We start from the raw sequence: 21664 nt of genomic DNA on the forward strand, positions 1-21664 counted from the left end.
AGTAGGCAAAAAAAAAAAAAAGGGAGGTTTGAAATAGTAAGTAAACCCTTTATATACAGAAAAGTCCTACGATTGCATGGGTATTGGCTGGCACGCGGCGCCACAATTTCCGGTATTCAAGTTCGAGCGCCGAGAGACGGTGTTGGCTAGTTCAAAGTTGGTAGTTTGGTTGACTTTGACATTATACTAGTCCTATCACCTATGTGTGCTCTGCATGGAATTTTGCAGCCCATTTCCTTCAAGGATTAATGGATTATTATCCTGTTTTGTGTTAGCTAAATTAAGACTTAACAGCTATCCCCAACCCATTTAAGAAGTGGCTCATGTATCATCTATCAGTCCAAGACTTTCAACTTAATTGGAATTATTTTTCAGAGTAAAATATTTCAATTCTGCTACTCTTGACCACTCATCAGTAAGAGGGCACGAAACAATCAGCAGTAAGATACATTGCGCTCATCCTTGGCATAACTTCCCTCATCAACTTGTTCATCAGGACCATCTGAATCTGCATTTCAAGCTATAGGAATATATATATATATATATATATATATATATGTATATATAGGTCCGATGTCATTTGATATATGTGAAAATTTGACAAACAAAACAGGGTTAAGTGTGACAGGAAAAAGAGAATCGATTGGCATTAGTGGAAGCTCTGATTTAGGTATGTAGGGTACCATAAGGGGTCAGATTGTTTAATGCTGTCCTATATCTAAATTCTACTACCATTTCCCAGCAACTTGTGAGGAGAATCTTCTGACTGCTGAGAGCGTTTCCCACATAACGAAGGTTTCAGGGTCAAATGCATAATGAAGAGGGAAACCAAGGAAGCAGTCCAGTTCCTCTTTAATGGCGAAGAAAGAGTTCATTTGCATGTACGGTGCCGGATAACATGGAAATTTAGATTGTTTTAGACGATCATGTGCAACCATGCATGAACTAGCTACTTCGTCGTTGATGTAATAATACCATTAACTTGGGTACATGGATGAATTATACCCCCAATAACTACTACTAGAATTTGCGTAGGCTTCAATACGTAGTTGAAAATTACTAGGATAACTACTGTTAAGCTTATTATATACAACAAAAACAAAAGAAAATGCGACTCAGTTAGATTGCTGGATTAGTTATATCGATATGTCACAAGTTTTGTGGGATTTTGTCTTCAAGAAATCTTACAAGAAAATAACTATGTTCACATTTTTTCGAAAATAATCAATAGTGCCTCCCCATTTATGCTATTGATGACTTGAACCGTGACCTATTAATTATGTTGGCATGGTTCATAAAAAATTCAAAAAAAAAAAACACACATACAAAAAAGGGTACGTTTAATTAAAGGTATGTCATAGAAATGCCAAAATTGAGGGCCGTTTTGTACGAGTTCTTATAGTCCAGCTCTACTCCACGGGCTAACATAATGTCAATTCTTATCGAATTGGATAAATTTTGTCAGTCTATCGATTAAAGAAGCGAAAAAAAAAAAGTCTCAGTCTGAAGTATATTTACTTTGATTTACTAGTTCCTTTACAAAATTCCTTATCTAAAATTCCGTGGAAATAATGTTGATACGATTGTATAGTGTTCCATTATGTACGAGTGAATTGGAGATAAAAATGATGACAGATTTTTTTTTTTAATATTAAACCCTTGACTGAGGATTTATAAAATCTAATACTCCTAGTTCTATCCATAAAAATAAATAAATAAAACTTACATGAATTGCTTCACAAGACTGATAATTCGGAAAAAACCAAAAAAAAAAAAAAAAAAAACGTCATCACTGAAGAATATTGGGCCTTTAAAACGTGTGATGTCCATGTCATGGACTATATGATTATTAGAATTAGCCCCTGTCTTCAAGTCCCGAATAGGGCCTAGAAGAATAGCTTCAGGTATGTACGTTAAGCCGAACACTATGGTCCAGTTCTGCAAAATAAATTACTAGTCTGGCCCAAGTAGCTCGCGTGAGCCACGCACCAATATAAAACAAAACAATCTGGCATCCCAGCCTGGCCGGCTAGCTTCCCGTTGCTATCGGAATAGATTCCCTTGCTGCCAAACCAGTCTCACCATCAAAGTCCACAGATAAGCAGACCCACGCGCATGCATTCTGCACGTACCCATGGTATTTATAGAACTAAGAAGAGATGGGATTGTAAGACATGAAATTACATGCCAATAAATCAACGGCAAAACACCACTATATTACAAAAAATCTCGTATTTCATTATTGGTTTTGAAACACATTAATTTTATTTAATTAAGGAAATAGAAATTTATGTGCATTTGAAACAAACCAAACTCAAATGAAAGAGAAATTTAGGTTAATCACATGATATTCTAAACAGTTTGATTAATAGATAGCCATTGAACACCCGTCAAAAGGAGATTCATGTGCTAGCTTTTTTTAAAAAAATGTAGTTGATTTGAGAAATACCTAAATGCAAGAAGTGCAATACTTGTGATTTTGTGTATTCACATGACAAATTAAGCGAAGTTTAAGTAACTAATAGGTGTCCAGTTAAAAAAATCGTACTCCAAATACACCAAATGAGGCACTTGAAAAAAAAAAACTTAAAGCAACACATAATCAGTCTACAATTTTAGTTGAATATTTTTCCTTGATTTTTTTTTGGACTTATACAGGACAAATTTTAAACTCAATGGTCTCCTTGCTTATTTATTGGTTGACCAAATTGAGGGTTCTAACATGATTTCTCAACACTTTTCTCAAGTTGAGAACTAAAAAAAAATCGTACTTTTTTAATTGCGATTGATCATATGATAACTACTATTAGAATTCCAATGCCTAATAAAAAAAGAATACTTTACTACTCACACAGAGTAACAAAAATTTTTTAAGTTAAAAATGGTAACAGATTTTATATAATATGTAAAAAGAAAAATGAATACCACTTGCTACACCCAAATACATTGTATGAAAATGAATACATGTTGAATGACAGTATTTAGTATACATCTTGAAAATTTGAAAATGAAATCTTAGTCATGGGATGCTACAAATTTATTCTTCACAAGCCTGACCAAGTGCAAGAGTGGTGCAAAATGGCACCTAAATTTGAACCATGTTTTTGAGTATTTCTGTATTTGATCAATTAAGGTCAATTACCATTACAAAAAAAAAAAAAAAAGAGGCGCGCCAAGTGATACAACCAAGCGCGTGAACAGTGAGGCGAAGAATTCTCCCCAGTGGTAGGTGAAACATCAGTGACACTACTGATAGTTTTCCCAGTTCGGTCACTCGAAAATGCACACTAACAAAAAAAACGAATGAAAAAGTTTAAGGCTCGACCTACCCACTTCCTCATAGGCCATAACAATAGCCCACTCCCCCCACTCACTGAAAATCCCGTTACATTCATTTTTGCATCTCTTCGACACAGGAACAGCAGTTGACTTGTCTCTCTTCATCTCTTTCAACAGTACCAGCAGGGGTGTTCTGAGGTGAGGTGAAAACCAATCAACCCTTCAGTCTTCCCTCTTCCCTTCAACTTATGACATTACTTCCTAAAACTGATGAAACATCCAAATGTATGATCTTTAGTTTTTTTTTTTTTGGGGTTTAGTGTGGCCTTTTTCTTTTTGGGGTTTAGAGAGGCCATCTAATCTTTACTGTACTCAAATCTTTTGTTTGACTGTTGTTGCCTCATTATGTGTAGAGAAAGAAGTGAACTTTGGCTTAGTCTTCTAGCAGATTGATTTTTTTATCTCACCAATTTGGTGAAAGAAAAATTTTGGTGATCACCAATTCGGTGAAAGAAATTTTTTTTGATTTAATTTTCATTTCCATCACATGGTGTTGGTTGAATTCCTAAAAGATGTCATTTTTGAGATTTGAGTGCATGAAAGATGTCTCTTTGTGGATTATTTTTCTTGCCGATGTTGTGGTTTTCCGAGTACAGGGGTGTTAATTTTGTTTGGCTTCGTTAGCAGAAATTTGGAAATATTTACAAATGATTTCTGCCGAGCTCAGAGGGGATTTTCAAGAATTCCTCTTTTTCTCTATTGTTGGATGCAAAGAATATTGGTCTCAATCAACAGTTCATTGGCCTTGTATCAAAAGATGATATGTATTTTTGGGTGAAAAATGATAATAAACCTTTTTTGGATTAGCAACCTTGTCAATGGGCTTTGTATGGGGTGAAATAATGGTAGCTTTTGCTGAGACCTAATCATTTTTGTTTGATTTGCCCCTGTTTGCTCTCGTGTCCATTTGTCCATGTTGAACGAATTATAACTCTAGTCTGTTAATTGGCACTGCAAAAATTGGGTGATCTCTTTTTTCTCGGGCAGTATGTGGTTTACTAGGCTGACATTGATGAACATACACTTTTTAGCTCTGTTTTAGCTGCTTATTATATATTGCTTTGATTGAAGAGATTTTCTCTGATATTTTTTAGATCACACAAAACAATGGTGAAGGCTGTTGTAGTTCTGGGCAGTAGTGAGGGTGTTAAGGGCACCATCTACTTTACGCAAGAGGGAGACGGTAATCTTAATCGGCTATGTCCAATTATTGCTTCAGGACTTCTGTCTGAATTGTTTCAACTCCTTCCTGCATCATGAATCTTCTGATTAGTTTGTTTTTTGACTTCCCAGGTCCAACTACAGTAACAGGAGAGGTCTCTGGCCTTAAACCTGGACTTCATGGCTTCCATGTCCATGCCCTTGGTGACACAACTAATGGTTGCTTGTCAACAGGTAATTCTATATCCAAATGAAATTGGAAATAGGGGGACCCAGGAGTGACTTAAATCACCAGCGTATTTCCATAAATATTCTCTCAGTTAATCAGGCCTTATGATTTGCAGGACCACATTTTAATCCTGGTGGCAAAGAGCATGGTGCTCCTGAAGATGAGAATCGCCATGCTGGTGATCTTGGGAATATCACAGTTGGGGAAGATGGTACCCTATCTTCCCTTTTGTCATCATCAGGAATATACGTTCATAAATAACCCGTGTTTCTGATGATTGAAATTGCACATTACCAATTAAAGTATGTACTATGGAGATACTTTAAACTGGTTCCCATAGTGGGTTGAAGTTTTAGTTGTCATATTAGTCTTTGTATGTTAGACGTGTAATTTGGGCAGTGTGTTTGAAAAATTGTGTTAAAGGTTTGTTGGTGTTGATTATTCTAAGTTGGACATGGAGTTGCGCAGCCAGGCCATGGGGAGGTTTATTATGGATGCAATGGTATTGCCTCAACTTTGGAGGTTTGTTTGGTTTCTTGGTGATAATTTTGGAGTCAATGGCTTTCTTGAAACAGGCTTGTGGAGTAGTTGGTTAATGTGCTCCTTAGTTGCATCAGATTAGTTTTCCCATTTTATCAGACTCCTGACTCGATTGCGCAGCAGGAAGATGGCATATTTCAGAAACTAACCATAGTGCTGCTTTAAATTGCCTATAATAAAATGTGTGTTTCTTTTCTTAAGTTCGTGATTTCTCATATTCATATGTGGATGCTCTGTATGGAGATTTTGGCATTAAGCAAATATAGTGGTACAGTGCTATAAGCATTGCAATGCTAGTTGACTTCTGGAAATTGATTTGAGGATGTGAATTCATTTTACATCAGCTTTACTCTTAGGTTGAGACTTTACCCCCTTCCTTAATATTCGAAGCAACTATGAATTCATCTTATGAATAAAGTAACATTCTCTGTAAATGGATACAGAATATCCTAGCTATACTTCAGTCTTTTGGGAGAGTTGGTATGTTCTGTTTCTCATGAGCGGGTGTGCTGGTATTGCCATTATTTTTGCTTGTGATGCCGTTACCTTTTAATTTCACAGCATGCAAACATTACTGCATTTTCTCAATTTTCATTTGGTCAGTTATGTCGAGCACTTTGCTTGCTAAATACAGTGTGTGATGAAGAGTTATACCATATAACACCTGACTATGATGTCTCATTATCTCACAGGTACTGCTTCTTTCAACATTGCTGACAAGCAGGTGAGCAGTCGATTTTCTACCATCTTTTAATCAATATTCTGCATAACTTGCATGCATCGCTTAACTGTTGTTTTCTATTTCAGATTCCCCTTTCTGGACCACTTTCCGTCATTGGATGAGCTGTAGTTGTCCATGGTGATCCTGATGATCTCGGAAAGGGTGAATTCCTTGGAACTAATAACTACTTTTCCGTGTTTCACTCATGGAAACCTTTAGAAACTGTACCTAATTTTCTGAAATTCAAAAATTCTTATAATTTACTAAAATAAATTTTGACTAAAATGTTTCTGAGCTTCACCAGTGTTTATTTAAGCATATAACCTGCTTCAAGCAAAAGATAAATATTACTTGCTCTTCTGTAATTCTTGAGAAAAATTGACACATTTTTATCTTTTTGGAAAATTTTTATCAACAGAAAGTTTTTCAGCATGTAGCAAGGCATTACATTGTTAAGCAAAGTTTTTCTGTGTGAATTGTTTTCTGATGGAACATACAATTGTGAAGCATATGGAAGGCTATTAGATACATACCTACTCTTTAGCCTCCTCTAAATTCATCTCTCTCTGTGTCTATGGTATGTCGGGCCTTCACTGCAGTGATAAGTGGAAACAGCAGGTTGCACTTAAGATTTGTAATTTTCCATTATCCAAGAAATGGATCTTTGCCTGCATATAACTTTTAAAATTGTGAATGTACGCTTTTGGTAGCAGTCAAATTGTTCATTTTTGTGACCTTACGGCTGGAATATCTCTGTGTTCTTCTGCAGGAGGGCATGAACTCAGCAAGACCACTGGAAATGCTGGGGGAAGAGTTGCTTGTGGTAAGTGTTATGGTTATCTTGGATTTTGTATGTTGTGGTTGAAAGCATATTCTTCTAGTTAATCTATCATTTTCCAACAAGCGGCATTGTCTTGATAACTGATTAATACTGTTCTTTTGTCAGAGACTGTCAACTCCACTCTTGTTGCTTGACAAAAAAAGGGATTGGCAGTGCTTTTTCACTTCAGTAACCTCAAATTTCATTTTAGGATTTACATAGATTTTATCTGACAACGAGTTTTTGTATCACGGGAGGGATAAGCAAGAATCTACGAGGGAAAAACTTTTTTTTTTTTTTTACTGCTGAATCCTGAAATTAAATTTTATTAAGAGACTATACGTAAATAGCAAAAGAATTTTCCAGGAACGGTCAATATGGTGTTTTCCTTGAGATAATGCAGAAACTTTTTCATAGACTACTTGTGTGCTTTCGTAAGCGTAAAGAGTGGATATTAACTAAGTTGTCTATTAGTCATGGTTCCCCAAAGCTGAGATATATAACATTCTCAAAATCATGCAGGTATCATCGGTCTGCAGGGCTGAATGGACCTCCCTTGGTTTTCTGCTGCACTTCCTGCATGAAACAGTCTTTTGTTATAAAAGTCCGGCTACTTGCAGAAATTATATGGAAATAAACAGCTGGTTGAAACGATGACTTCCGTGTTCTAATATGATGTACTTACCTTACTATTTGAGGTACTTAATCTAATGGTCTTGCTAAGAGTTTTGGGTTTTCCATTCCTCCATGGAGTCTGAATGAATATTCTGCTATTTGGCTTGGGTATTCCTTTACAGTGCTGCATTTTCGGTTTCGGGTAATTTAATTCTTGCGGCTTGCTATTCAAGAGTGCTTTGAATTTCTTGTTTCATTACTCCATCCACATTACCCGGTAGATGAATCTTGGGTGCTTGGATTCACAACCTTGAGAATGATGATATGATTGAAGAGAACTGCCAAACGCTACCTTCTATAAAGCATGGCTTGCAAAATCTGATTTTGACTGGCTCTGCCTGCGGTGTGCCTCGTATACAGTATAAAACACTTCCAACTACAATCAAACTTCTGGAGAAAGAGTACTGACTAACAGTAAAATTCTCTTAAACAACTCTCCACAAAACAACCCTGCAAATGTTTTGTTGGACCAAAGAAAAAGAACGGTGTTGATAGCTCGAAAGAGCAAAGGCGAGAAGAGGGTGTATAAAAAACAACAAAAAAGAGAAGAAGATGGTTTAGTTCCACGGGAGTTTACTTATTTATAGCCATTCAATTACATATATCCAATCTATTCGAACCAACTCATTTTTATGAATTCTGTTTTTGGTAAACTCCCTTCCCCTTCTTTATCATTATTCCGCCGGATCCAATTAAAATGGATAAACAAATTAGTTAGTCTAAATCAAATCGTTGTATATAAATATTATTATTAGATTGATCTAAGTTCATGCAATTTTCCATGTTTTCCGTTTCTATTAAAGGTGTGACGCCTAATTTTTGATGATGACATTGGTAATCATTAGTAAAGCCCTAAACTTTTACCCACATAGAAAGACAGAGAAGTCGTGTTTGGGTATTTTGGGGGGTGTTAGGTAAGGACAAAGACAAGGATGAAGCGTTGCGACGTAGCCAAATTTCCACGCTAGGAACTTAACCATCTTAGGATCCATCTAACGATTAGGATCGTCAATTGGTCTTCTTTCCCACTGGGCTACTCCTACACCGACTCCTCGCGGCAGCTGACCATATCACTGTCATTTCATCCATCCCAAATTCCCACCAACCACCGTTTGCAAAACAAGCCATCGTCTTTACCACCAGCAGCAACAACAACAACAACCCAAGTCCCCCCTCATGCCCGTCCCCACCAGCCCTTCAAAAGTTACGAACTTTCTAAATTCTCAACCCCACAACCCAGTCTAGGCCAAATATAAATTGAATTCACTTCTGCGCTTTCAAGTTTCACACGCCACTTTTCAAATTAGCTGGCACTGCAGGCTGCAGCAGCCCACTAAAGCCTACTTCTCCTCTCCTCCTCTTCCTCCTCCTTGTCAGCTGGCACCTGCCACCCTTCTTTCTTTCTTTTCTCTCCCCTGACTTCTTGCCAAGAAATCCAAATAAACAATGGAATTGGTAAAATCCCGCGTCAACAACCCTCCATTTTGTGCTCTATAATTTTTTTTCCCAGTGGTTTGGTATTAAAATATTGCTAAACTAATCTTATTACGACTTGGGTTGTTAATAATTTACAATTAAAAAATAACAAGAAATGAACGAGACCTTCAATTCTCAAAAGGGTCTTGCCCTTTTTTTTTTTTTTTTTTTTGCTTTTCTACTGGTTACCAGTTCTTGCAGGTTCCATTTTTGAATCTTTTGTTTTGTGTAAATTGATTCAGGTTACCTCTGAGGTGGGTTTGAAAATGGAGAGTGGAACCAGGAGGAACCCCACGTTAATTTGTGCACCTTTAATGGCGGATACGGTGGATCAGATGCTGAGTTTAATGCAGAAAGCTAAGCTGAGTGGTGCTGATCTTGTGGAAATTAGATTGGATTGGTTGAAGAGTTTTAATCCACGGACTGATATTACAAATCTTATCAAGCATTGTCCTTTGCCAACCCTCTTCACTTACAGGTTCCTTTTGTAATCTATACAAAATTTATTTGCTTAATGTTAAAATTGCAGTTACAGGTTGCTTTTGTATGTTAAGGCTTGTGCTTAAAAGAATGAATTTTTCCCCTTTTTTCGTGCTTTAAAAGAGGTGTTAATGGCATGGAACGGAAAGAAATTGATGAAATGTTAAGACAACTAATGCCACTAAAGACAGCGGGCAGCATAGATCCTTGAAATTGATTTTGATCGGCTGAGAATTGACTATTTTTTGACTAGTGGTTAAAGTTTATAAATCTTTTAAAGTTTTTAATGGGTATCAAGATGGAAAATAACGGTGGCACAGGAGAGGTGCTTTAGAAAGACGAGATTGTTGGATACCAGTGGGAGTTTTTCATCCTGCGGTTGGCTTGGGCTAAGAATAATATCCTATTAACTGAAGCTGGATTTATTTTTGGCTGGCTGAAAGAATAATTAATAATACGGTTGTTTCTTCTTTCATTGAGTCTTAGCTTGCATATGATGTTCAGGCTTTGCAATGTTGAATTCTGCTGAAAAATAGATAAAGTTGGGAAATAAGAATAAGGATGGGTTTTGAATATTTTTCCAGAACTGGAAGCTCTGAGATATGCCTTTTGGAGTCATGAGAAAACGGAAAAGTTATGGTGAAGCATTTCTGGTCATTACTTCACGTGAAATCTTATGAACTGAGGATGTATGTATTTGGCTTATTAGTGTCAAAATAGTTGTTCTTGGATTTAAATTTTGTTCGTTAGAAATTCCTTTAGCATTTCGTCATTGAAAAAGATTTCTACTGTCAATTCTAGAAGTTGAATGGTTATCTCAAAGTATGGAAATTTTTTTATAGCTTGTTCTATTTCCAAGATGTAGCAATAATTTGTTGCAGATTAGATTGCAAAATTTCTTTTGTTAGCTTTAAGTAGCACCCATTGGAAAAGTTTATGACCATTTATGATTTTTCTAGGCCTATTTGGGAAGGTGGCCAGTATGCTGGTGATGAAAAGAGTCGACTGGATGCACTTCGTTTAGCAATGGAGTTGGGAGCTGACCATATTGATGTTGAGCTTAAGGTTGCATTCCATCTCTTCTCTTTGCATTTTTCAGCTGGAAAGTTTCTTCTTTGTATCAGTATCTAATTGAAACTTACATTATTAAGAGCGGGAGTTCTAGGATGGTAGCCTATAAGGAACTTGAGGGACTTGTTTAAACCATTGACCTGTGAACTAGACAAAATTTTCATGGACATATACATGATAAATGTAGATAATTTTCACCATTCATTGATGCTATTGAATGGCATATGGAATATGAGAGGTTATAAATTTGTGGCTTTAATTTTTGTTTTCCTCATTCTTACTTGTATGATGCTAAAGTTGTAGAACGGTCTTGACATTCTGCTCATGTTCATGAAGGCTATTGATGAGTTCAACGATTCAGTGCATGGATATAGGCCTGCAAAGTGCAAAGTCATTGTTTCTTCCCATAACTATCACAACACGCCATCTTCTGAGGACCTTGGCAACCTAGTGGCACGTATACAAGCAAGTGGAGCTGATATCATAAAAATTGCAACAACCGCTTTAGACATTACGGATGTTTCAAGAGTTTTTCAAATCACTGTGCATTCTCAAGTAAGAGGCGTAAGTAGTGTAACCAAGCACTATGAACATTTATTTCATATAATGTCCGCATTCTGCATGAAGTTGATATCATAAGTTATTTATTTTGGCACATAGATGGTCCATTATAGACAGCTTCATTGATAGGAATGAGTTGATATGACATAATCTTGGTTTAAAAATCATGTAACATGTTTACATGTCATCTGGGTTCTGGAATTTTCAAATTCACCATGTCACCCTTCTTCTTCCAATTGATATCAAAGTGTTGTGCTGATTCCAGTTTCTTAGCTTTATTTCACCATCCTTTGCAGTTACTTGGAAAGGACCTAAGTTTCATCTTGAAGTATGGGCTTTGAGTTTCCTTGAACTTTTCTCCCAAACTATGTAATTGAGAACTAATTAGTTTTAAATTTACTGATTTAAAGTTCAAATCTTCTACAATCGTCACTTGAATATGCATCGATCATTTAAACTGTGAAATTGATACTTCAGTTTCTTTTCTTTTTCTCTATGAAATGATAGCTGTCATGATGCAAATCTTCTGTTCCTGTGTTATCTACATTTACAGGCTCTTTTCCTGGGCTGGGTGTTTGGTGAGGGCAGGGGGGCAATGTAGCTTGAGTTATCATTTTTTCATTAGCCAAACAAATAAGGTTTTCTTTAAGAATTGATGTATATATAGCTGCCAACTTTATTTTATTATATCGTCTTCTTCTGTCTCTTTTCTTTTTCCTTATTTATATGAGTTCCATATGATGTTTGTGATTACAGTTGAAAATACGCATCTGATTCCTTCTTTTGAGTTTAATGCATTTCTTTACTTTTTGCTGCCTTGTTTGAGTCCAAATACACTATTTTTGTCGGAATGACTTTTGAGGTCTTTGTTGTAGAGAATTTTGAGTTCATTCACAGTAGTGTACTAGGTCAGTAGCATATTTGTGACTACTCTTAAACTTTCAGGTTCCCATCATAGCAATGGTCATGGGAGAAAGAGGTCTAATGTCTCGTGTACTTTGCCCCAAATTTGGTGGGTATTTGACATTTGGTACTCTTGATTCGGGCAAAGTATCAGCTCCGGGGCAACCAACCATTGAGGACTTGCTGAACTTGTACAGCTTCAGACAGCTGGGGCCTGACACAAAAATATATGGGGTTATTGGAAAACCTGTTAGCCACAGCAAATCTCCTAAGTTATACAATGAAGCTTTCAAATCTGTTGGTTTTAATGGAGTATATATACATTTGTTGGTGGATGATGTTGGAAAGTTTTTCGAGACCTATTCCTCTACAGACTTTGCTGGCTTCAGGTTAACTCTTAAACTACAGTATCGTGATCATTGAGATCTCCAGATCACCTGTTCCTGCCTCAACAGATTATTTTTTGGATGCTTATTGGTCTTATAATGCTCCTAGATTTTTGTTTATTATCCGTGATCTATTTTTGGTTCTATTATGTACAAGATGAATAGCTGCAAAGTTGAAATGATCCATTGCAACTTAATTTTGTGCAGCTGCACTATTCCTCATAAAGAGGATGCTCTTAAGTGCTGCGATGAAGTAGATCCTGTTGCAAAGGTACTAAACTATACCATCATTTCATGATTGCTTTTCGGTGAAGATGGTTTAATTTTGTCTTGTCAATGCAATTTTGTCCTTCTTTTCTATTTCCCCTCGAATGTTCTCCAGTCAATAGGGGCTGTAAATTGCCTTGTGAGGAGACCTACAGATGGGAAATTATTTGGCTGCAATACAGACCATATTGGTGCAATTACTGCCATAGAGGATGGATTACGAGGTTTTATCTATGATTTACTAGCTGTAAAAAATTCCATGCTAGTAAGTGTGAACTAAATAATCCTATTGTTTCATTTGCAGGTTCACGACACTTCAGCGAGTCACCCTTGGCTGGTAAGCTATTTGTAGTCATTGGTGCTGGTGGTGCTGGCAAGGCTCTTGCTTATGGCGCAAAGGAAAAGGGGGCAAGGGTTGTCATTGCTAATCGAACATATGGTAAGTCATATTATGCACGGGGCAAAGACTAATAAAAGTCATTTATGAAGCCAAATTTACGTTACATTTTGACTCTTTTTTTTTTTTTTTTTTATGTCTACATTATCAAACAAACAGTTCAATGCTAGCTGAGTTTTCCAGTTCTAAGAAAGTCAAGTATTCATATTCCTGCTTATATATATGTATATAGATAGATTGGTTGTCATGGCTTTTTATGTTTTTGGTTTTTGAATGTTCTTTCTTGTTTTTCGTAGAAAGAGCTAGAGAAATTGCTGATACAGTTGGAGGGCAGGCTTTGTCTCTCTCTGACTTGGACACTTTCCATCCAGAGAATGGCATGATTCTTGCAAACACTACCTCCATTGGTATGCAGCCAAAGGTTAATGAGACACCGATTTCTAAGGTTTGCCTTCTTCACACCTTTCTCCACAAAACAATTTGTTTACTTCTGTTTGTGCTGCTTGTGTTAATGATAAAGCGAAGAAGCTAAATTAAGAAATTCCTTTTCTTTACAAGAGAAATATTGTGTAGTGAGCAAAGAGCATTGCATATCTAGGATTATGTGATGACTTAATAGTTAAATATGCAAATGGTTAAGAAACGGATATATTGTCATCATTTACGAGTTCTGGAAGTTCCTTGTTATAGACAAACATCTTCAACTATTTGTTGGAACTTACCAACAATTTTCGCTTGTGAAGTTGAACAGTCTTAAACTCGAAGAACATAAAGAAATGTTAAATTTACTCGTGAATGTCATATGCACAAATATATAATTTAACATACCATGGTTTGTTGTATCAATTAACCTGTCCTACTATTTAAAATCCGCAATGCCTTGGGCTAATGCCTTTTCATTTTGCAGGAAGCTCTCAAACATTATGCCCTGGTTTTTGATGCTGTTTACACCCCAAAAATTACAAGACTACTAGGGGAGGCACTAGAGACTGGAGCAAAAATTGTAACAGGAATCGAAATGTTCATTGGGCAGGCATATGAACAGTACGAAAGATTTACTGGGTTGCCAGGTATGACAAGTTTAATACGTTTCTGTTTGTTGTTTGATGTTCCTGGTTATCGGATTCTTTGGCACACAGCTTCTCTGGCTATTTTCTTGTGCTCTGATGAAAGTTCTTCTGTATCAATGCAGCACCAAAGGAACTTTTTAGGAAAATCGCGGCATGATGTGGAGTTTATAAATCCAGCTTATCTACATCTCCGTTAAAAGTTGGGATTACCATTTATGCATTCTGTGTTAGATGATGGATCAGTAAATTTTTCCATTGGTTGCTGTTTTCTGGGTAGTTCATGTCATTAATCATGAAGTTTGGACAATCAACCCTTCAAGTTTAGAGGATACTATGCAATTAGAAACCATTCACGAGAGTTAGGCCTATGTTAGAATTTGTCCGGATTTTCACTTGTATTCTTTCTATTTCGTGCTATATTAGCCTTGTAACCATTAGTATTTGTAACATATTTGAACAAAATGTACTTGGTACCTTTTACTCCTTTTATGAACCAAAATTTTTCAGCTGCTTAGAAAGGATCAACTGAGCAGCTGTTGTTTGCAATCACACCCTTTTCTTTTATGTTTTTACTTCCTCACCCTTACTTGACTTGTTTCCAATATTCTTCCATTGCAAAATTTAAATTTAAACTCTAAATTTTGCAAACATAGGAAATTCATACACGTAGGAAAGATGGGAAAAACGCCAATTTAGTCCTTAAACTATTTCACTAAAGCCGATTTGGTCCCTTAACATTTTATCGCATGAATTAAGTCCATTAACTAAAATTCTTGTGCCAATTGAGGACTTATACGGTGTCGCCACCCAAAACACATGTTTCTGTACACAAACCAATGGCGAGACAGGGGCTTTTTTGGAAGTAAAAAAATACGATTTCTACGGGAAGCAAGATACCATTTATTCCCACTCATCCGAGCTCAAAACTCAGTGTAGTGAGGAGTTTCAGTGTACTACATAACAAAAAATCCACCCCTCTCCCACCATTCTCTTCCTCCTCCCTAAATGCTAGTAGCAGTTAAATTAAATGGCCATCTCTTCCAATCTTCCCCTCTTCCCTGCTACACTGTTTCTCTTACTCCTCCTACACCTCCCAACATCCCCTGTCTTAGTCACTGAAAGAGAGCGCAAGACGATCATCGTTCGAGTTCACCCCGATGCTAAGCCTTCCATCTTCCCCACTCATCAGCACTGGTATGAGTCCTCCCTCACCTCTCTCCGCTCATCTCATGATTCCACCACTGCTGCTACCACTCCCCCTCCTCTTCTTGTCCACACCTACAACACCGTCTTCCACGGCTTCTCTGCTCAGCTCACTGTTTCCCAAGCTCACGCCTTTCACTCCTTCCCCGGCATTCTCGCTATTATTCCCGAGCAAGTCAGGCCGCTTCATACCACGCGATCCCCTCAATTTCTTAGCCTTAAGACCTCCGACAGCGCTGGCTTGCTCAAGGGTTAACCTTCAAAAACAGGAATTGGAAATAGGCAAGAACAAAATCAAAATATTCAAATCAGACCTGGAATTGGAAATTGAGCTTGGCTATCCAGTTGCTCCAAATAAGCCTTATTAGCCCAACACCCCAAGAAGGTCTCCCTCAATGCAGCCTGCAAAGGCCCCAAAGGAGGCGGGCGAGCTTCAAACGCTTTCAATAGCTTCCTAACTTTAAGATTAAGCGCGGCATAGTGACAGCGATCGCCATCAAACGTGTGCTCGGAGCAAATGGCCCCGCTTTCCAAAAGCATCCTAGCTGCATCCAAATGCCCCGCAAGGCAAGCGTAGTAAAGGGCCACCGAATCCCATTGGTCCCGAGCATTTACGTTGACGCCGGACTCCAACAAGTACTTCAACTGGTCAACGTCGCCGGCCCTGGAAGCCTCATAAACATTGCCGTATGGGACCTTTTTTAAGGGAAGTGAGGAGGCAAAGTCCTCAGGGTCCAAATCGATTCCAACTAATTCTGACATACCTGTAACGGATGATCAAAATTGCTAGTACTGATTAAATGTGGCAAAGGTGTTCGATGAAATGCCTCAGTGAAGTTTGCTTTGTTATTGTGGTAGCAATTAAACATCTGGGTTTTGTGAACTTAAGGACTAATCATGCTGGTGTTGAATTTTCTTAATTTTGACAGAAAGATTTTCCTTTTTCTCTTCTGGGTTTTAGGAATAATGAAAATGATTTCCAGAATTTCAGCAAGGAAGATAGAAAGAGAGGGAATGAAACTGTGACAGATACTGTATTGGGTTTTAGCATGGAACAGGCAAGAACAAAATGGTTGGTGTCTTGCTTCCCATATAAATCGTACTTTTTTATTTCCAAAAAAGCCCTGCCTCGCCGTTGGTTTGTGTACAGAAACATGTGTTTTGGGTGGCGATACCGTATAGGTCCTTAATTGACACAAGAATTTTAATTAAGGGACTTAATTCATGCGATAAAATGTTAAGGGACCAAATCGGCTTTAGTGAAATAATTTGAGGACTAAATTGGCGTTTTTCCCAAATTTATGGAAAATCGTTCAAAACATTTCTCGTAGGGAAAATGGCCAATTTAGTCCCTATACTTTTTTTTAATGTCAATTTAGTCCTTATATAATTTTTTTGGCCAATTTAAACCCTATATTTATTTATCGGTTCCAATTGAGGATCTCCACGGCGGCGCCACCTTGTAATTGCGATTCAACGTCTAATTGAGCACTTATGCGGGGGCATTTCTGGTACTTCACTGTTGGCGCTCTTTTTCGGAAGTAAAAATCAAAACCAAAAAGTTACCGATGCAATTTTTATCACCACTGACAAAAACCCAAACCTGAAACCTCAACTTTTTCTTGCAAAAACCGATCGAAATTGACTGAAATGGTGATGAACAAGGAAATGTAGTGGCGCAGGAAGTCGAAGGAATCTGAAAAGGGAGCAAGTGACGAAAGGCGTGAAAGAAGAAATCTTGAGAAACAGGGGTCAACAAAAATGGGTAAGTTAAGCCATTTAAATCTGTTTGATTTGTTGTGTTAATAGCTTAATGAAGTTCGGTGTAGGTTAATAGCATAATGATTTGTTGTGTTAATAGTTTAATGCAAAACTAGAGCACCCTATTAAGCAAAACTAAAGTCCTGATACTAAAAAGGTTCTGAGATTATTAATCATCTATTTCTTGATCACATATGGCATGGTTGATGATTTGTAGCTTTAGTTAATCTCCATTGCTCTCGAATGCTTTCAGGCATTTCCGAAGGGTTCTCCCCTCGTACCTGATGTATCAAGGGCAGTGTTAAATGTGACCGAGGGAGATAAAATGAAAAGAATTCTAAAGGAGTGGTTTGGGGAAGAAACAGATTGTTCGGAGCAATATGGAGCAGTGGCTACTTCCAACAGCCTGACACTGGATAGTTTTAAAGGGCTTTTCCTGATAGCTGGATTATCTTCTTCACTAGCTCTTGCTATATTCTTGCTTATCTTCTTCTATGAGAATAGGGGAGTTCTCGTCTCTAATGGTTCAGTTGTCCAGAAACTTTCTGCAATGGCAAAAATATTTGATGAAGAAAGGAAGGACTTGAGCAGGGCGGCCAAGAAGCAAGGCACAGGAGCCGAAGCAGCAGTTGTTAACGTAGTTTCTCTGGGGAGTAATCATGAATTTGCCCCAAGCCCAGCAATTAGCTTTTTCCACCACCACCACCAGCATCATGAAGAAGAAGGCGTTTGCTCTCATGATGAAGGCTTTCTCAGGTTTGGGTTTTTGTCAGCGGTGATAAAAATTGCACCGATAACTTTTTTATTTTGATTTTTACTTCTGAAAAGGAGCGTCAACAGTGAAGTACCAGAAATGCCCCCACATAAGTGCTCAATTAGACGTTGAATCGCAATTACAAGGTGGCGCCGCCGTGAAGATCCTCAATTGGAACCGATAAATAAGTATAGGGTTTAAATTGGCCAAAAAAATTATATAAGGACTAAATTGATATTAAAAAAAAGTATAGGGACTAAATTGACCATTTTCCCTTTCTCGTATAAAGTGTAGTCGCCTTTAAATTCTTAATTTTTTTAAAAAACTTTTTCTTCAGCAAATGCTCAATCAAACGACATGGATAATTCCTCAAAACGACTTGTTTCGTTTGAGTTCAGAAGCGGACTTCTGTCGAAAACGAAATGATGATAATGCAAAACGACGTCTATTCTATGCATCGCGATTCGCGACGTCGCTCTGTTCTGGTTCAGTTTCATAAGTCCTCGTTGGAAAAAGGGATTCGTCCCCTGAGGTTTACCTTAATTTCAGGAACCCCCTCTGGTATGAAAAATTGGAGTACAACAAAAGAGGAATTACATATTGACCCCATGCAAAGCTTCAGGAAGCAGCACCACAATAAAGACTGGAGTTTTTCTTCTTCCCCACTATAGTTTGATCACCTTAGGTCTCAGGTTTACCTCCATTCTCTTCCATCAGGCCTCTACCTTTATGGTTTTAGGCTTTCTTCAGATTAATGGGCTTCTTTAAGTTTGTGATTATTAGTTCATGTACCGACATTTGGCTCATGTCACCTCGAAGCTCACGGCTTTGGCGAGGTCAGGTCGCATTGTTTGCGCTCGCAAGATGTTCGACGAAATGCGTCAGAGAGATACCATTGCATGGAATGCAATGCTTAGTGGGTATTCTCGACTGGGTTTTCACCAAGAAACGCTTTTGTTATTCTCCCAGATGAGAACTAGTAACTCCAAGCTCGATCACTACACCTTCACCTCTGCATTGAGCGCAAGTGCTGGCCTAGGAAATCTTCCATCTGGGCAAAAGCTTCACGCTTTGATTGTTGTTTTTGGATACACTCTATTTTTGCCTGTGAATAATGCTCTCATTGATATGTATGGTAAGTGCATGAGCAGTCCTGATGCTAATAGAGTTTTTAAAGATATGGGTTCTAAGAATGAAGTATCATGGTGTTCATTATTGTTTGCTTATGTAAATACTGGCGATTTTGATGTTGCGAGTAGTATTTTCTCTGCTATGCCAAATAGGGTGGTTGTTGCTTGGAATACCATGATTGCTGGTTACGCCAAAAGTGGTGAAGTGGAATTATGTTTTGATTTGTTCAAGAAGATGTTAGACGATTCTTCTTTGCCGGATCAGTGGACATTGAGTGCAGTCATGAATGCTTGTGCTGGAGTGAGTAAAAGTTGTTATGGTTGTATGGTACATAGTTTTATCATTAAAAGTGGTTGGAGTTCTGCAGTGGAGGTGAGCAATTCAATAATTAGTGCCTATGTGAGGTTTGGCTTTCACAATGAGATTTCAAAGATGATCGACTGTCTTGGGGTTTTAAATCAGGTATCTTGGAATGCAATTATTGATGCTTATATGAAGGCAGGTAATTGTCAGGAAGCATTACATGTTTTTCAGCAGGCACGCGAGAAGAATGTCGTTTCTTGGACAACAATGATTGCTGGATTTGCCCGAAATGCCAATGGGGAACACGCTTTTAGCATATTCGTTGACATGTTAAGAAGCGGTCTCAAGCCAGATGATTTTACATTTGGAGCTGTTTTGCATGCTTGCTCAAGCTTAGCCGCTCTTGGACAGGGTAAAACAATCCATGGTTGTGTTGTTCAATCAGGACTCTCTAGATATGGTTATGTTGGCAATAGCTTGCTGAATATGTATGCTAAATGTGGGGATATAGTTGATTCATGCAAAGTATTTAACGAAATTCTTGAGAGAGATTTGACAACCTGGAATACAATGTTGTTTGCATATGGACTCTATGGATTGTCTACGCAAGCATTGCAGCTCTTTGAGTCAATGGTAGCTTCTGGATTTGAACCAGATAAAGTAACCTTCATAGGTCTATTGATGACATGTAGCCATTCAGGGCTCATAGAAAAAGGCCGTTTTGTTTTTGAATCGATGACTGCTCTTCACGGCATCTCCCCTGACATTGATCATGTGGCTTGCATGGTCGATATGTTGGGGAGGGCAGGCCATTTAAGAGAAGCAAGAGAGTTGGCTGACCAATACTTTGGTGTGCAGAGTGAGAAGATCAGCTCATGTGATGTTCTATTTGGAGCATGTTCTGGTCAAGACGATATTGAAATGGGAGCGGAATTGGGGGAGCAGCTGCAGATTCTCGAGCCACAAAATGAGATGGGCTATGTGCTGCTGTCTAACATGTATTGTGCAAGTGGGCAGTGGAAAGAAGCTGAGATAATCAGGAGACGAATGGCTCGTCAACAGGTGAAAAAGTTACCAGGTTTTAGTTGGATAGAGGTGAAAAATGAGATGGCATCATTCGTGGCTGGAACACAATCAAATGCATGCATGAGAGAGTTGAGTTATATGCTGTCGATTCTTGGATCTGAAATGAGATACCCAATAACTGTCGCCGAGTGGGAATAAAACGCTCGGAAGTATCTGTCTTCCTAAGCACAGAAAGACCATGCAATACATCGAAGTTTGATGAAATAAATTCAGAACTGCGCTCGAAACTGTGAGACCAGCAGACAAAAGGAACTTTTTTTTTGGTCTGAAAATCAGACAAGTCTGCCAAACCACAAGTCAGCGTATCCAACAAGTTTCCATTTATTCTGGTCAAGCCTTGCCTTTCTAAAGCGAAAATGAAGGATAGCAACAGCAACACAAAGATGAAGAGATCAGAAAACCCTGGTTGAGCTCAAATTTCCTTTTTGCATTTCTTCGTCTTATGAAATTTTTGGGAGAGCTTGCTATGGGAAAACGTATGGGGCTCAACCCAGTTGACATCTTTTTGACGACGTTCATGACATATTATTAACGTCTGGTCAAGAATGAAACTGGAAAACGAATAAAGGACTGCCTCCACATTTCAGCATGATTACAATTGGCTAGCTGAGCCATCACCAGATCATTATGATGCTGGTGGTGTGTCAAACACTTGTTTATTTTGGTAAACCACAAGTCAAATTCATTCACGTTCTTGTTAATGGGTTTATGCATTATCTGGTACGCTATTGAATTCCAAAATCAATTACAGAAGGGTTTGCTCGATTCATAGTTTTAAATCAGTTAAGCCAAGAAGATTTGGGCTTCTATTTGATTCAGGCTCGACTTGAACCGAAGCTATATTGTATTGCATTCAACGAGAGATGCCCCACTTCAAATCCGTTGATAGAGAAGATTACATTTAGAAGTAAAGGACAAAAAAATTCATTTAGCGAAATGTGAGTGACATTTCAAACAATTTTTTTTTTTTATTAAATTCAAGAGGAGATTTCAAACTTTACAAATGGAAAAGGGAACAGGGAAGGTTTGAATAAATTTATAAAGTATGATAAATGAATTTGAGTCTTATATTAATATTTCTATATTATAATCTTGTCAAGTTCAATGTTTAATATTTGCAAGCACTTTATTTATAAAATTTTATATGCAGTAAACTAATGAAAGTATCACTTTATCGATACGTTAATTTAGGATGCGTTTGATAAAACTGAAGTTTGAAATCCGAAATCTAAAGTCTGAATCCATTAAATTATTGAATTGTTAAGTATTAAATCTAATACATTTAAGTGCATATCACATTCAGTAATAAGTGAATAGCTTATTACTTAAT

At 37.7% G+C, this 21664-nt stretch overlaps 3 protein-coding genes across 6 annotated transcripts; all 3 read left to right on the plus strand.

Moving 5' to 3' along the window:
* The first annotated feature begins 3282 nt into the window (after positions 1–3282).
* LOC113738147 (superoxide dismutase [Cu-Zn] 2-like) lies at positions 3283–7550 on the plus strand. Of its 3 annotated transcripts, XM_072084221.1 has the most exons (9): positions 3346–3477; positions 4434–4522; positions 4633–4734; positions 4845–4940; positions 5153–5251; positions 5962–5993; positions 6077–6152; positions 6760–6813; positions 7333–7550. In XM_072084221.1, the coding sequence occupies exons 2-7, from the start codon at positions 4447–4449 to the stop codon at positions 6110–6112; spliced, it is 441 nt and encodes a 146-aa protein (XP_071940322.1). In that variant the 5' UTR covers positions 3346–3477; positions 4434–4446; the 3' UTR covers positions 6113–6152; positions 6760–6813; positions 7333–7550. The 3 variants fall into 3 exon arrangements, with proteins under 3 accessions (XP_071940324.1, XP_071940322.1, XP_071940323.1); XM_072084223.1 differs by lacking the exon at positions 5153–5251 and having other exon boundaries at positions 3283–3482; XM_072084222.1 differs by lacking the exon at positions 5153–5251.
* A 1223-nt stretch (positions 7551–8773) lies between these two features.
* LOC113738148 (bifunctional 3-dehydroquinate dehydratase/shikimate dehydrogenase, chloroplastic) lies at positions 8774–14645 on the plus strand. Of its 2 annotated transcripts, none has more exons than XM_027265345.2 (11): positions 8774–8940; positions 9204–9439; positions 10401–10506; positions 10849–11067; positions 12019–12365; positions 12570–12633; positions 12745–12853; positions 12934–13068; positions 13323–13471; positions 13934–14096; positions 14219–14645. In XM_027265345.2, the coding sequence occupies exons 1-11, from the start codon at positions 8932–8934 to the stop codon at positions 14251–14253; spliced, it is 1572 nt and encodes a 523-aa protein (XP_027121146.2). In that variant the 5' UTR covers positions 8774–8931; the 3' UTR covers positions 14254–14645. The 2 variants fall into 2 exon arrangements, with proteins under 2 accessions (XP_027121146.2, XP_027121145.2); XM_027265344.2 differs by having other exon boundaries at positions 8797–8940; positions 10849–11076.
* A 3507-nt stretch (positions 14646–18152) lies between these two features.
* Positions 18153–21099, plus strand: LOC113737062 (pentatricopeptide repeat-containing protein At2g36980, mitochondrial). Its single transcript, XM_027264312.2, has one exon. The coding sequence runs from the start codon at positions 18601–18603 to the stop codon at positions 20470–20472; it is 1872 nt and encodes a 623-aa protein (XP_027120113.1). The 5' UTR covers positions 18153–18600; the 3' UTR covers positions 20473–21099.
* The last annotated feature ends 565 nt before the right edge of the window (positions 21100–21664 follow it).

Source organism: Coffea arabica, chromosome 3e (assembly GCF_036785885.1).
Source record: "Coffea arabica cultivar ET-39 chromosome 3e, Coffea Arabica ET-39 HiFi, whole genome shotgun sequence".
In the NCBI taxonomy this organism is placed as follows: domain Eukaryota; kingdom Viridiplantae; phylum Streptophyta; class Magnoliopsida; order Gentianales; family Rubiaceae; genus Coffea; species Coffea arabica.

Coding starts and splice junctions, on each gene's coding strand:
- LOC113738147 (XM_072084221.1), top strand. CDS start 4,447: ATGGTGAAGGCTGTTGTAGTTCTGGGCAGTAGTGAGGGTGTTAAGGGC. Junction 4,941..5,152: donor TATCACAGTTGGGGAAGATG/GTACCCTATCTT, acceptor ATTGTGTTAAAG/GTTTGTTGGTGTTGATTATT. Junction 5,252..5,961: donor GTATTGCCTCAACTTTGGAG/GTTTGTTTGGTT, acceptor ATTATCTCACAG/GTACTGCTTCTTTCAACATT.
- LOC113738148 (XM_027265344.2), top strand. Junction 11,077..12,018: donor TGCATTCTCAAGTAAGAGGC/GTAAGTAGTGTA, acceptor TTAAACTTTCAG/GTTCCCATCATAGCAATGGT. Junction 13,069..13,322: donor CATTGCTAATCGAACATATG/GTAAGTCATATT, acceptor TGTTTTTCGTAG/AAAGAGCTAGAGAAATTGCT.
- LOC113737062 (XM_027264312.2), top strand. CDS start 18,601: ATGTACCGACATTTGGCTCATGTCACCTCGAAGCTCACGGCTTTGGCG.